The sequence below is a fragment of the Lepidochelys kempii genome, chromosome 4 (assembly GCF_965140285.1).
Source record: "Lepidochelys kempii isolate rLepKem1 chromosome 4, rLepKem1.hap1, whole genome shotgun sequence".
NCBI lineage: Eukaryota > Metazoa > Chordata > Testudines > Cheloniidae > Lepidochelys > Lepidochelys kempii.
Genome location: NC_136383.1, coordinates 59861946 through 59877612, shown reverse-complemented (window position 1 = coordinate 59877612; position 15667 = coordinate 59861946). Strand labels below are relative to the sequence as shown.

Here is a 15667-nt window from a genome sequence, read left to right as displayed (position 1 = left end):
AAAGGATTTCTGATACCTCAAATTCAAAATTGCAGATTATACCAGGCAATTTGTGCCTCACTCTCAGGTTAAGATTCTCTGTTTTAAGGAATCTTTTTGATTGAACATTGTACAATATAATAAAAACTGAAGTAATTTTTTCCTGTATCAAAAGCAAAAGTGTGCTAGACTGATGTTTTGAATTCTCCTATACCAGCCACCCATGTTATTCCTGAGCTGACAGATAAACAATATTAGCATTCTGATTATATTTGCTTCGTGTTTAAGTTTCACTGACCAAAGGAACAAGAGTCCCAAGGTTGGTCCACATCGAATTTTCTTATGTAACAGTGAAACATGCCAAGCTAGTTTATGAACTCCCAGCCCATTCACACACCATCTCTAAAATTAAGTTATTTTACCCTCAAAGCCGCCTATTTACCAAAAGCATTAAGCAAGTGCTTAAAATTAAGTTCATATGTAAGTGCTTCCATTGAAGTCAAAGGTAGCTTTGCCACTGAACTCTATTGGGGGAGAATGAGGCCCTAAAACTCTATCCACTTGTCTCTAAAATTACTGTAAACAATGTTGAGTGTTCAACAATATATACAAACCCCACAAATATATTTTAAAGAACAGCATAAATTTAATGTCAAAATATTTGAATTCAAGTACAGAAATTAACACATGATTTCAACATTAAAAAAACAGGACAACTCTTTTTTTAAAACAGAACTACTATACAGGTAATACCAAAACACAGATGAAGCTTAACAATTTTAACTCTGAATAAATTAACAGCACAAAAAGTAAGATAATTTACTCTATTACTAAAACTATGCAAAGGACCACAATAGTAAATTATATTTCTTTAAATTTTAAAAAAAAAAGTGTCTTAAAATCTTCCTTTTGCATCATTTTCCGGCCACATAATAGTTGCCTTCTGGCTAAATAACTACTAATCTTCAACATAAAAGCGATCCTTGGTAACAAGATTACAACCAATATTTGCACAGATTAAATTAAAGAGATACTATTCAGCAAAGTAATTATTAGAAAAATTCTTAACATAAGCCACTGGGTTCTATTGCCCACACTTTGACCAGGAACCATAAACAGATAAAAGAACATCAATCTACAGTACTCAGGCCAAGAAAAGTAACGTTTTTGAACTTTATCTTTTGACAAATGCTTATATTTACTGAAATGTGAAAAGTTCCCTATATGGAAATAAATATATTTTACTCACGAAAATTAATAGTGTAGACCCAATTAAAAACTAAAAATGACAACTTTCATATTAATGCTGTACAACTTTTTCTTCAAAAGAATGAGGCCTCATTAGAGATATATACTCGCTGTCCAACATGGCTGCCATTAGCAAGCAGAATTGTTGGTGATAAGGGGTAGCTTGGATAAAAATAAGGCTTTGATGTGTATGGAAGCATGCTGGGTGTCCCAGAAGAGAGAGTGGCACTAGCAGGGGAAATGCTATTTACTGAGCTGCGACGAAAATTGTAGTCTGTAAATAAATACATGAATAGTTACTTTGCATGTAAGTCTATAGATACAAATTTAATTCAAAGAGACAAAATGGACTACTACACAAAAAATCATTTTCTAACATGTTTCAAACCTCAATATTTTGATGATAGCAATGGAGACTATGCCGATCTGTCGCATTGCAAATCCTGTTTTACCAGTATGTGACACAAAAATACTTCACTGATATACTTGTATACCAGCACAGATACCACAGATTTGACTGGAAAGGTATCTTTCCATAAACAATTTTGTTTTGCATCTTTCTACCTTTGCAGAAACAAATCTCTGATTTATCTTGCTACCACAAGATATTAATTTTCTTCCAAATTAGATCTCATACTGAAATACAGGGATTTCATCTATGAAAGAAGAGGTGTAGCCAGTTCATTTTTGCTTTTTTCTAAGATTTATTATTTACAATACAAACTGATAGAATCTTCTCTAAAACTACAGAAATGTGGAGGGTGAGGTATTCTAACTAGATTACTTTGCCAATATCTGATTTACATATTACTCCAAACCTTTTATAAACGTCTAGTTTACTTACCAATTTAAAGTATTACTGGTAAATACAATTTTAAATAAATCATCTCTTTAAAACAAAAACTATATTAATCAAACATCAGCTAAAAGACAAATAAAACGTAATAAATTTCACTAATCTTTAAAGTAAACCATTTAAAATACAGAGATGTTATCTGTAGAATTGTTGTTTCCCAATAAAAACACATATTTTATTTTCCAGTAATTCTCATACACCATACAGTGTTATCCTTTTCTCCAAAATAATAAATTCTGAACTTTTCAAACATGCAGCTACGCTCTTCATGGTAGTTCAAGCCAAACAAGGTGCGCAGTTGATTCTAGAAAAAAGGAGACCTTCTGGCTTCCAAAAAGCACTGTACACTATCTCCAGAGTGAATTGCAAATAAAGTCAGTTTAAGGTGAAGGTTAAGGTCTGCACTGCAGTATCCTGATAATTCTGTAAATGCTATACCTCAATTTTTTGGCAAGCATTAACTTAATGAAGTCAATGAGAATAAATGTTTAGCCAACAGGAATGAGACCAACAGCCGTAGTGTAAGCACAAGCATCATCAGAAAGGACCTAGTTAAGAAAAAAATTGGGAGAAATTAAAAAAATGGAAACTATTTAAAAAGATAGTTTATTTTTCAGTGTTGAGACTAAAAAAAGTTAATATTTTTCAAAATTTAATTTTTCAATAAACAACATTCACGGTGGAAATTAGCAAAGACGCATACACATCAGTAAGCGATGAGTTTGCAAGCAAAGGCTCTGATCCTTCACTGACAACTGTGCAGGCAGAGCCATGCACCAGAGTTCCAGTGCAAGATGAAAGTCAAAAATTAAGATACTTTTCATCAAGCAATTTTTTAAAAAGCATCTTTATGACATCCAATTACCAGTTATTACTAAATTATCCAGAAACATTTCTTTACACTGTTCTGTCTCTGAAACGGGGCCTTCATGTAAATTAACATCAGGCCCATAACATCTTCTGATAAATACAGAATATAATTTGTTTATGCTGTACAGAAGATACATGCTTTATGTCATATTATTCCAGTTATTCATATATTTCATGTGATATATATATCAATTTTGTACTATCAGCCTTTTCATTTTACTTGTTTTTATTAAACACATTAAATATACATCCTGAAAATAACACATTTTGGGGTGTCATATTCTGCCACACTGAGTAATTATTCATGAACTATCCTACTGATTTCACAGTGGGACTACTCAGAGTAAGGTACTACTCAACATAAGGGTGACATAACCTGGCCATCTGGCAGCAGAGTAAAATGAGCAACTTCATTTCTACGAAAAAAGAAAAGGAGTACTAGTGGCACCTTAGAGACTAACCAATTTATTTGAGCATAAGCTATAGCTCACAAAAGCTTATGCTCAAACAAATTGGTTAGTTTCTAAGGTGCCACTAGTACTCCTTTTCTTTTTGCGAATACAGACTAACACGGCTGTTACTCTGAAACCTTTCATTTCTACGAAAACTCCATTGAAGTGAATCAAGTTATGCCAGGGATGAATTTGACCCAACGTCGCCAAGTTTATATTTCTTACCTGTTATTTATTTTCTCCAAATTCTCCTACACAGATCCAGACTGATGAGATTATGTTCCCTGTCTGTAAGCAGTGGAGACAGAGAATAACTGAATCTTCAAGACAATGCTGTGATCCCTACTTGAAGTATATGGAACCCTAGGAGACTCAGTTACAAAAAAATTCCCAACAGTATAATTAATACTCAGGAATGAATAAAAAACTTCATATTTTCAAAATGCCTTAAAAACATTTGACTATTTAACCCTGCAACAACTCAGTTGAGTAGGTACAAGGATATCCCTTTACACAGAAATGGAAACTGAGGCAAAGAAGTTAAAGGCATGGTTCTCACAACTCAAACTGAAATAATTATTAATAATCCATTCAGTCTTCTAGAGAAGATAAGACTTTAATTTCTAATGTAAGAGGCAGGATTTGACTTTTTTTTAAAAAATATACTTTCTTTATATATCACAAAGAAACAAGAAAGCCCAATTTCTTTTTCTTTCACGTCACCATTAAGCTTTAGCACTCTATGCCCATAAAGGAAGGCAGAGATTTTCTTAGTACAATGAAAGCCTTATAGCATAAGAAAGTATTTTGCATCTGTATGTATAAGACCCGATTTTCAAGTGAGCGGCTCCAAGTTTGAGCATAAAATTTTTGTGGTTACAAAATGCACTCAAAATTAGAGGTCGGGTTAAGGTCCTTTTAAAAAAATCAGACACATAAACTTCACCTGTGCAGCACCTAACATATTCAAAACCAGACTGCAGACTAGCTAAGGCAGGTGCACAGGTGAGCAATGGGGCTCTTTGCAAGTAGCAGTACTAGATGGAGAGCAATCTCTGTGGGAAGGGGTGGGAAGCAGCCTTGGCTTCAACCCCTCAACACACTAACCAGTGCAACTGAGTTGGTGCACTGGGAAAAGTAATCTGTACCAAATATAAACTGGTGCAGATTATTTGCCTCCTGGATTTCTGGGGCACAACTATAAACTGTCCTTTGCTCAGAACTGTGACAAAGCCACAATTTAGCCCTCACCTACTAAATATTCACAAGTGTCTAAATTACAGATCACTAGTACTCACTGTAAAGAGCACCTTGTAACAATATAAATCCTTCCAAATAAACTAAGTCTCCTCTTTACAACAGAGACTTTATGAAAAAAAGACAGAAGAATCATTTTCTGGTGTAAAGTGTATGATTAAATTACCTTCAGGAGAAAAAAGAATAATGAGTTTGAAAGCAATTCAGTTAAGCCTGTAATTTTAACAACAACAATCAGAATGTTTCAAATCTTTTTGTAAAAATTCTAACAATAATGTTTCAAGGAAGAATCAGAAAGTATAGCACTGGATAATGTTAGTATCTTAAAAAGTCTGGTGGTATCAGGATTTCAGGCTATGGAAAAGGTTCTCTACTTTGCTCTAATTGCTTCAACAAATAAATCTTGAATTTTGATAAAGCAAACTGAGACCAGACCATACTGAAAAAAAGTATAAATCAACTAAATGGTAAAATGAAAGGCTTGGTGTTTAAATCACGGCACCATGAAATAAAAGGTTTCTTTATTCAATAATATGTAGGAAGATGGATCCTACTGGTATCTTTGAGGAAACAATAGGATTAAACATTTATGTTGAAATCACTGCTTTAAAAGCCAGACCAAGAGCAAAAAGTTTCTTGGGCAAATTATCTATTTTGTTCTTGATTTATAAGGACTATATTGAACACAGTCATTGCCTCTCTGTGCTTCAGTTCTCCATGCTTCAGAATTTATATAGCTTGCCATACAACATGAGAAAATGATGAACTGGAATTAAAAATAAGAAAGCTGTCATTTAGAAATTATAATGAAGATAAACTTTCTCATATACTCATTACAATGAGTAGGAAAAGAAAAAATAAAAAGCATTGAAAAAAATCACTAAAAGATTTACTGCAGATAAATTCTAGGATCCCTGTAACCTATCCATAACAATCAAAATCTGTGCAGTCAGCAGCGTTTATGTTTCTGAATATTCCTCTGAATTAGGATGAAAAGACACAGACCTCGGTAGTCTGTTCCCACATTAAAAACCATAGGCAGCAACTATGAGTCATGGAATATTCACAAGAATGTTCACACAGAGGTGACCCTGCACTGTCATGTTAGAGGAAGGGAACAAGGTATACCTTCCCCATGGAGCAGCCACCCACAAACCTGCTAGATCCCCTAGGATTCACAGGAGGACACAAATGCTCACAGCAGCTCCAACCCTCTGCACATCTGCCCTGTGAAGTGAAGCTTCATTACAGCCACAATGCCAGGGACTCCACCTCCAGCTGTGGAGGCTCCCGAGGACCACCAAAGGTTCTGCAAGAGAGTTCATGCAATCTGTAGTAAATGGTGTGGGTGTTGGGCGATAGCAGCATGCTTACCCACCCACCACCCCAACTTTTCTCCCTGCAAGAATCTCTGACCACAAACATATCACTCTGCAGGGCTGTGGGAGGGCAGTTTGGAGCACTGCTACAGGAAGACTGAGCACCTCTTCTGCAAACAGGGAGATCCACACATGGCTCTCAAGATGATGTGGCCCACAGAGAAATGGAAATCCCATTTCTAAGATAATGTGTCTATTCTCGATACCCAGTAGTATGTTAAAATACTACACTGACTTCCACTTTTCTGTGATTGCTATCCGGTTCACTTGTTGGGTGCCTGATTGATTGATATAAAAAAAAATCTGATGATCCAAACATCAACTGCTAGTAAGCCAGTGAACATGGGAGTTCAAAAACTGCACTACAAAGGACCTAGGAGGGAGGGCTTCGATAAAAGTTTAAGAAAGCCAACATATAAGATGGAAAATATTTTTCTTTAACTGTAAACAAATGCCAGAACTACAAGACTGCTGTCTCCTCTGGTAAACACAGCAAATAACTAAATATATCAGATTTCCAATACATTCTAAGGCAAGTTTCCAGAAGTTTCAGTTTCTTTCTGTCTCCACTACTTTCATAGAAGGAATATCATCCCCTCAGAACAGACCTATGTAAGAGAATGAAAGAGAAATATGTTTTAAGAATTCTACATATATTCTATAATAAAACATAAAAAGGACAATTATTTACAAAAAATTATATCTGCAGTAAACGTTTTCATAGCTGCCATTAAAAAAAAAGACAGATATCAATAAGGGCCAGAATTTGATATCCTTACTCATGTTGAGCAGTACCTCAACTCCATAAATAGTCACCCTGGGCTAATTCTGAAACCAGGGACTAAATATGAACAATGATATCAAAATTTGGCCCTTTCATATTATCACTAAAATTGCTTTACAAACCCATGGCACAAGATTCTGACAGGATTAACAGAGAATATCCATCAAGGAGTTCCAAACAATTTTCAGTAAATCACATACGTAGGGAGACTTGTTAAAAATATTACCCACTTCTGACATTAAAAAAGATAAAAGCAGTCACCTTCATTAAGAAATTAGTCTGTACAATACCACCAAAATTTCCAGGACAATATTTGGCTTTGGCCTCATGCCTTGCAATGCACTTGAAGTCCAGTAACATCTGGTCATAACCAAGCACTGTGTTGCTGTTTACACAGAAACTTTATTTAAATTAGTGGAAAATTCATAGTTTGAACCACGAATGGTTCAAAACTTCTGTCTAATTATACTTCACATTCAGTATATTACCAGACTAGATTTTCAGAAAACCTGGTTATGAAATTCAAGGAAGTCTCAGACACACAGTGTCCATTCAAATACTGAAAAATGGCAAACTCACCTCCCTTATATTATTCAGGTATCTCACAATGATTTGGGATCATTTATTTTGTGATATTAAAAAGACAAAAGAAGCTTGAATTACTCAATGAATTACTCAATAACTGCATGAATTACTCAATAACTGCCATGCATGTAAAGATCTTTTAAATTATGAGCATATCAAAATTTTAAATAAAAAAAGTTACTTCATGGAAAAATAGTCCACCAATTTAGAGAACTGAGAAACCCTGGGGTTACTAACATGCACCTGGATATGCTTTTTGTTGAGAGTGTAGATGGCTCTGAGCCAGGCCTGAAGACGATGAGAGTGTAGTTTTGCTAAGGGTGTCACAAATATACAGGGTGCCATAAGACCCAGAAGTTGCAGGCAAGCCTCTGCAGTTTGCAGGCTCTGATACATGACTACTGCTGTAGCCATGGAGAGTGCAGCTGTATTGGCAGCATCTAGTGAAGCCTGGAGAGATGCCTTGGTGATTGTCTGGCCTTCTGTTAAGAGGGCTTAAAATCATCCTCTGATCCTGTGGCAGGTATTCAATAAAAGATGAGAATTTGGAATAGTTTGTAAAGTTACATTTTGTCATCAGAGCTTGGCAACTGGCTACTCTGAACTGTAGCAAGGCAGAGGAGTAGCTGTTCCATCCCAGGAGGTCCAGTCTTTTTAGCTCTTTATTGTTTTGTGTAGAGTGGAACTGAAGTTGTCTGTTCCATTCACTGTCTCAACCAGGGAGTTGGGTGTCGTATGGGAGAAGAAATATTCTGTGTCTTTGGGTGGGATGTAGTATTTCTTATCAGCCCATTTATATGTAGGTGATATAGTGGCTGGCACTTGCTACACAGAACATGCATGGATCAGGATAGCACCACTGATGGGCAAGGCAATATTGCCAAGGAGATGCGTGAAGAATATCCAACAAGTATTGGGGTTTGTCAAAATTCCTTCCCCACTCTGAACTCTAGGGTACAGATGTGGGGACCTGCATGAAAGACCCCCTAGGCTTATTCTTACCAGCTTAGGTTAAAAACTTCCTCAAGGTACAAACTTTGCCTTGTCCTTGAACCCTATGCTGCCACCACCATGCGTGTTAAACAAAGAACAGGGAAAGAGCCCACCTGCAGATGTCTTCCCCCCAAAATATCCCCTCAAGCCTTACACCCCCTTTCCTGAAGAAGGCTTGATAAAAATCCTCACCAATTTGCATAGGTGAACACAGACCCAAACCCTTGAATCTTAAGAACAATGAAAAAGCAATCAGGTTCTTAAAAGAAGAATTTTAATTAACGAAAAAATAAAAGAATCACCTCTGTAAAATCAGGATGGTAAATACCTTGTGGGGTAATCAGATTCAAAACATAGAAAATCCCTCTAGGCAAAACCTTAAGTTACAAAAAGACACAAAACCAGGAATATACATTCCATTCAGCACAGCTATTTTACCAGCCATTAAACAAAAGAAATCTAACGCATTTCTACCTAGATTACTTACTAACTTTTTACAGAAGTTCTGAGCTGCATTCCTGTCTGTTCCCAGAAAAAGCATCACACAGACAGACAGACCCTTTGTTCCCCCCCCGCAGCTTTGAAAATAACTTGTCTCCTCATTGGTCATTTTGGTCAGGTGCCAGCGAGGTTATCTCCGCTTCTTAATCCTCTACAGGTGAAAGGGTTTTGCCTCTGGCCAGGAGGGATTTAGAGGTGTTTACTCTTCCCTTTATATTTATGACACCCACCCCCCAAATCACAGATAGAGTGAAACGCTGGCTGTGATTTCTTCCTGAAGCTCTAGGAGAAAACAGAGTTAATAAGACATTATAATAAGACTACCAAGTATATAAAGACTAACAATATTTTCCACATCTCAAGGACGATTTTAACCAGTTGATTCTGGGAAACTTTCATGGGAGAGTGCATCAGCCACTTTGTTAGAAGCTCCTGAGATGTGTTGGATGTCGAAATCAAACTCTTGGAGAGCTAAACTCCACCGACAAAGTTTTTTGTTATTTCTCGTGGCGGTATGAAGCCACTGTAGCACAGCATGGTCAGTTTGCAGATGGAAACGCCGTCCCCAAACGTATGGGAGTAGCTTTTCCAGAGTGTAGACAATGGCATAACATTCTTTTTCACTGACTGACCAGTTGCTTTCCCTCTCAGACAGCTTCTTGCTGAGAAACACTACAGGATGGAATTCTTGATCCGGTCCTTCCTGCATTAAAACTGCTCCCACACCACACTCAGACGCATCTGTGGTTACTAGGAATGGTTTGTCAAAGTCTGGGGCCCTTAGCACAGGGTCAGACATGAGTGTCCCTTTAAGCTGGTTAAAGGCCTTCTGACACTCTTCGGTCCACTGAACGGCACTGGGATGCTTCTTTTTGGTTAGGTCTGTCAGTGGGGCAGAGATTTGGCTGTATTGCGGTACGAATCGCCTGTAATATCTGGCCAAGCCTAAGAAGGATTGGACCTGTTTCTTTGACTTTGGGACAGGCCACTTTTGGATAGCATCCACTTTGGCCTGTAGGGGGTTGACAGTTCCTTGACCCACCTGGTGTCCAAGATAAGTCACTCTGTTTAGGCCTATTTGACACTTCTTAGCCTTAACAGTTAGTCCTGCCTCCCTTATGCGCTCGAAGACTTTTTGTAGATGTTCCAGGTGTTCTGCTCAGGAATCCGAAAATATGGCCACATCGTCAAGGTAGGCAACTGCATATTCTTCTAATCCCGCTAGGAAACCATCTACAAGTCTTTGGAAGGTGGCGGGTGCATTCTGCAGCCCGAAAGGGAGCACATTAAATTCATACAGCCCGACATGTGTGGTGAAGGCTGACCTTTCCTTGGCAGATTCATCTAGCGGTACCTGCCAGTACCCCTTGGTTAAGTCCAAGGTAGAGATGAACTGGGCCCGTCCCAGTTTCTCCAATAGTTCATCTGTGCGTGGCACTGGATAGTTGTCTGGGCGCGTTACAGCATTTAGCTTATGGTAGTCCATGAAAAAATGTATCTCCCCATCTGGTTCGGTAACTAGAACAACTGGAGATGCCCATGCACTGCCAGGGGGATGGATTACACCCATCTGTAGCATATCCTGGATCTCCCATTTTATAGCAGTTTTAGCTTGAGGAGACACCCAGTAAGGTTGGACTTTAATTGGGTGAGCATTACCTGTGTCAATGGAGTGGTATGCCCGTTCAGTCAGTTCTGGGGTGGCTGAGAATGTCGGCGCGTAGCTAGCGCACAGTTCCTTGATCTGCTGTCGCTGCATACACCCAAGGGTCATGGAGAGGTTCACCTCTTCCACACCACCAGCACTTTTCCCTTTGTAGTAGACACCTTCAGGCCACTCAGCGTCATCTCCTCCCTGGGCTGTAAACTGACAAACCTTTAATTCTCTGGAATAAAAGGGCTTGAGAGAATTAATATGGTCCACCTTAGGCTTTCGGTTGGAGGTGGGGAAGGCTATGAGATAATTAACAGCTCCCAGGCACTCTTGGACCGTGAATGGCCCTTCCCACAACGCTTCCATTTTATGAACCTGGAGCGCCTTTAAGACCATAACCTGGTCCCCTACTTTGAAGGAAAGCTCTCTGGCATGTTTATCATACCAGGCTTTTTGCTCTTTTTGAGCATCCTGTAGGTTTTCTTTAGCAAGGGCTAAAGAGGTTCGGAGGGTGTTTCGTAGGTTGGTTACAAAGTCCAGAATGTTAGTTCCTCTAGAAGGTGTAAATCCCTCCCATTGCTGCTTCACCAACTGCAATGGCCCACGGCCATATACAAGTTCAAATGGTGAAAACCCTAAACTGGGATGTGGTACAGCTCTGTAGGCAAAGAGCAACTGCTGGAACATTAGCTCCCAATCATTGGAGTGTTCATATACGAATTTTCGTATCATGGCCCGCAAAGTTCCATTAAACTTCTCCACCACGCCATTTGTTTGATGGTGGTAAGGAGTGGCAACCAAGTGATTCACCCCATGAGCTTCCCAAAGGCTTTCCATAGTTCCTGCCAGAAAATTAGTTCCTGCATCTGTAAGGATGTCAGAGGGCCAACCTACCCTGGCAAAAATGTCTGTTAGTGCCTGGCACACACTTTTAGCCCTGATGTTGCTTAGAGCTATTGCTTCCGTCCATCGGCTGGCAAAATCCATGAAAGTCAGTATGTATTGCTTTCCTCTGGGTGTCTTTTTTGGAAAAGGACCCAGAATATCCACACCTACTCGCTGAAATAGAACTTCAATGATGGGGAGTGGCTGGAGAGGGGCTTTGACCTGGTCTTGGGGTTTTCCCACTCTTTGGCACACCTCACAAGACCGGACATCGGTAGAAACATCCTTGCCCATTCCCTCCCAGAGGAATGACCTCCCCAAACAGTCTTTGGTCCTGTTCACCCCAGCGTGGCCACTAGGATGATCATGGGCTAAGCTCAAGAGCTTGACCCGGTACTGAGTTGGAACTACCAACGGTCTCTGAGGATGCCATTCTTCCTAGTGTCCACCAGAAAGAGTTTCCTTGTATAAAAGTCCTCTTTCTACAACAAACCTGGATCGATTAGAAGAGCTGAGAGGCGGTGGGTTGCTCCATGCTGCCATCCAAGCTCTTTGGAGGTTTTCATCTGCTTCCTGTTAGGTCTGGAACTGTTCTCTTGATGCTGGAGACATCAGTTCCTCATTGGATTGTAGACCTAGGCTTGGTCCCTCTGGAAGCAATGCAGGTGATAGGGCTGTTTCCGTTGACTGTGAACCGCTCTCCACTGGTGCACTATGTTGGGGTTCAGGTTCCGGCTGAGCCTCTCGTGTAGGGTTATCTGCTGCTGCTGGTGCAGGTTCAGTGGGGCTCGCTGGTGTTGGGGTTGCAAGTACTGGAAGCAGTGCTGGCAATGGTTCTGGTGCTGGTTGTTCCGCCAGTTTCAGTTCTGAGACTGGCTCTGTCTGGGTCTCTGGGACTGGATCCACTACTGCTGCTGCAGACGTTGGCATGGGGTCCTGTTCCATTACCTCTGATCGGGTCCTAGTAGAAGTTTCCGGAACAGAGCTAGACATGACAGCTTGCTTAGCCTGGCTGCAGGTGACTATTCCCACCCTCTTGGCTAGCTTCACATGACTGGCCAAGTCTTCCCCCAACAGCATGGGGATGGGATAATCATCATAGACTGCAAAAGTCCATGTTCCTGACCAGCCCTTGTAGACAAATTGAAGGAGTTGGACTTGAAGGGTTGAATTGTTACTTGGATCTCTGGGTCGATTAAATTGGGGTCCACTAAGGAAGCATGGATAGCCGACACTTGCGCTCTGGTGTCCCTCCACAAGGTGACCTTCTTCCTGCCCACACTCACAGTTTCCCTCTGCTCCAAGAGTATCTGGGAGGTATCTGGGCCTGAAGACCTCTGGTGTGATTCCAGTGCAATGAACTGTAATCTGTTGGGGTTCTTGGGGCAGCTGGCCTTTACATGCCCCAGCTCGTTACATTTAAAACATCATCCAGCTGACGGGTCACTGCGGCAAGATGGGTTGCTGGAGAACGGTGTGGTGGGATGATAAGGTGTCTGGAGTGTTCCTCGGGGTGTAGTTGGGGCCTTGGGCTGCCCCCGGTAGTAGGGTGTGGTCTGAGGTTGTCCCTTCTGGTATCCGCTCCAACTGCAACCAATTTTTTTCTTTTCTGCCACCTCCACCCATTTGGCTCCAATCTACCCCACCTCAATTACAGTTTTGGGCTTCCCATCTAGGATGTATCTTTCTATTTCCTTAGGAACACCCTCTAGGAACTGCTCCATTTGCGTTAGGAAGGGCAAATCTTTTGGAGATTTAACACTTGCTCCTGATATCCAGGCATCCCAATTTTTCACAATGTGGCAGGCATGTCGGGTAAATGACACGTCTGGTTTCCACCTTAGGGCTCTGAACCACTGACGGGAATGTTCAGGTGTTAGCCCCATTCTGACTCTCACCTTGGTTTTAAACAGTTCATACTTGTTCATGTGTTCCTTAGGCATTTCAGCCACCACCTCTGCTAAGGGTCCATTGAGCTGCGGCCTCAGCTCTACCATGTATTGGTCTGTAGAGATGCTGTACCCAAGGCAGGCCCTTTCAAAGTTTTCTAAGGCGGCCCCAGTATTATCGCCTGCCTTGTAGGTGGGGAACTTCCTGGGATGTGAAGTGGTACCTGGAGAAGGATTGCTATTCTGCTGAGCCTTTGCCTTCTCCAGTGCATGCTTCCACTCTTTTTCCTTTTCCTCCATTTCTTTTTCCTTTGCCTCCATCTCTCTCCTGAGGGCAGCCTCTTTGGCTTTTTCTGTCTTGAGTTCTGTCATCTTAGCCTCTCTGTTTTTCACTAACTTTACACCCAAGAGTTAAAAAAAAAAAAAAAAAACTGGCTTGTAAAATTTTTTTGTGCTGTAATGTGACACCTATGTTCTCTGATACCTATTCTCAGCCTACAGAAAAATCCTTTGTCTCCAGGCAAATAGACAGAAAAACCCTCTAGTTGCTCTTAGCTAAAAAAAAAAACCTCTTCAGGTCTGTGAAAACTAGTGAATTTCCCTGCAGGAGGTTAACTACTCTGCCTAAAGGTAGAGAAAACTCCAGCTCAAAAAAGACAAATCACTTTGTTATGCTTGCTGCTTTGGCCCCCAGGCAGAGACCAAAAAACCTCTAACTTCTTTCAGCTTAAAACCTGTTTCAAGCAGCCCAAAGGGGAAAAAAAAGTCCTTTTAAAATCCTACTGTGCTTCTGTTTCAAAATTATCTAAAAAAAAAATCTCAGAATTATCCCACCGCTCTGCCACCTCTGTCAAGGTTCCTTCCCCACTCTGAACTCTAGGGTACAGATGTGGGGACCTGCATGAAAGACCCCCTAAGCTTATTCTTACCAGCTTAGGTTAAAAACTTCCTCAAGGTACAAACTTTGCCTTGTCCTTGAACCCTATGCAGCCATCACCAAGCGTGTTAAACAAAGAACAGGGAAAGAGCCCACCTGCAGATGTCTTCCCCCCAAAATATCCCCCCAAGCCTTACACCCCCTTTCCTGAAGAAGGCTTGATAAAAATCCTCACCAATTTGCATAGGTGAACACAGACCCAAACCCTTGAATCTTAAGAACAATGAAAAAGCAATCAGGTTCTTAAAAGAAGAATTTTAATTAAAGAAAAAGTAAAAGAATCACCTCTGTAAAATCAGGATGGCAAATACTTTACAGGGTAATCAGATTCAAAACACAGAGAATCCCGCTAGGCAAAACTTTAAGTTACAAAAAGACACAAAAACAGGAATATACATTCCATTCAGCACAGCTATTTTACCAGCCATTAAACAAAAGAAATCTAACGCATTTCTACCTAGATTACATACTAACTTTCTATACAGGAGTTCTGAGCTGCATTCCTGTCTGTTCTCGGCAAAAGCATCACACAGACAGACAGTCCCTTTGTTGTCCCCCCCGGCCCTCCAGCTTTGAAAGTAACTTGTCTCCTCATTGGTCATTTTGGTCAGGTGCCAGCGAGGTTATCTTAGCTTCTTAACCCCTTTATAGTTGAAAGGGTTTTGCCTCTGGCCAGGAGGGATTTTATAGTTCTATATACAGAAGGTGGTTACCCTTCCCTTTATATTTATGACAGGATTCCTACATTTCCTCCAGCAGAATATGTAGGGTCTCCGCTATACATTTCATAAGTTCTTGAAAGGGCCTCAAATAAGTCAACATAAGTGATGAGGGAGACATAATAACCTCGTCCAGTGGAGAAAGAATTTCTTCGCCCACTCGTGGCTCTTGCTCCTCTGTAAGAGCTTGCCACATGGGAGAGCTCAAGGGTAGCAAATGCTGTTCCTGATGGGCCCTCTTATGAAATGGGAGCTGTAGAACTGTTCACCATAAAGAGGCCAATAGATTCCAATAAGATCACTGTGGTGGAGCACAAGAAAAGAGGTCAGGATTCCATGGATGTCCTTGCCAGGGTTGCCCTGTTAGAAGTTTCATAGTCAGGATATACCTCAAATGAGGGAGGCGGAAAGGGGGAACCTTGTATAGACCCCTTGAATCAGAAGAAGTGTCATTGCCCATGTCAATGGGAGGGACAAATGGTGTCAGGACTGGTGACAGAGTTGGTATGGGAGCCCAAAATGGATCCTGTAATTGCATGGGAACCATAGATCGACAGTGTAAAGATACACTGAATTGGAGCACACTGAATTGGTACCAGCCTGAAATGTGTCTCTGTGACCTCTAAGAATCTGTGGAGTGCTGGAGACCGTGGTCTTAAGATCTGGAGAAGGTGGTCTT

General features: G+C 40.6%; 1 protein-coding gene across 2 annotated transcripts in view; it reads right to left on the bottom strand.

Moving 5' to 3' along the window:
- Positions 1–1301: 1301 nt before the first annotated feature.
- RBM46 (RNA binding motif protein 46) overlaps positions 1302–15667 on the bottom strand; it is a 39219-nt gene continuing 24853 nt past the window's right edge. The window contains exon 4 of one of the 2 annotated variants that reach the window (XM_073341422.1): positions 1302–1501. In XM_073341422.1, the coding sequence (XP_073197523.1) occupies positions 1302–1501 (200 nt within the window). Of the gene's footprint in view, positions 1502–2579; positions 2632–15667 lie in introns of those variants that run through there. The other variant, XM_073341423.2, reaches the window with a different exon arrangement.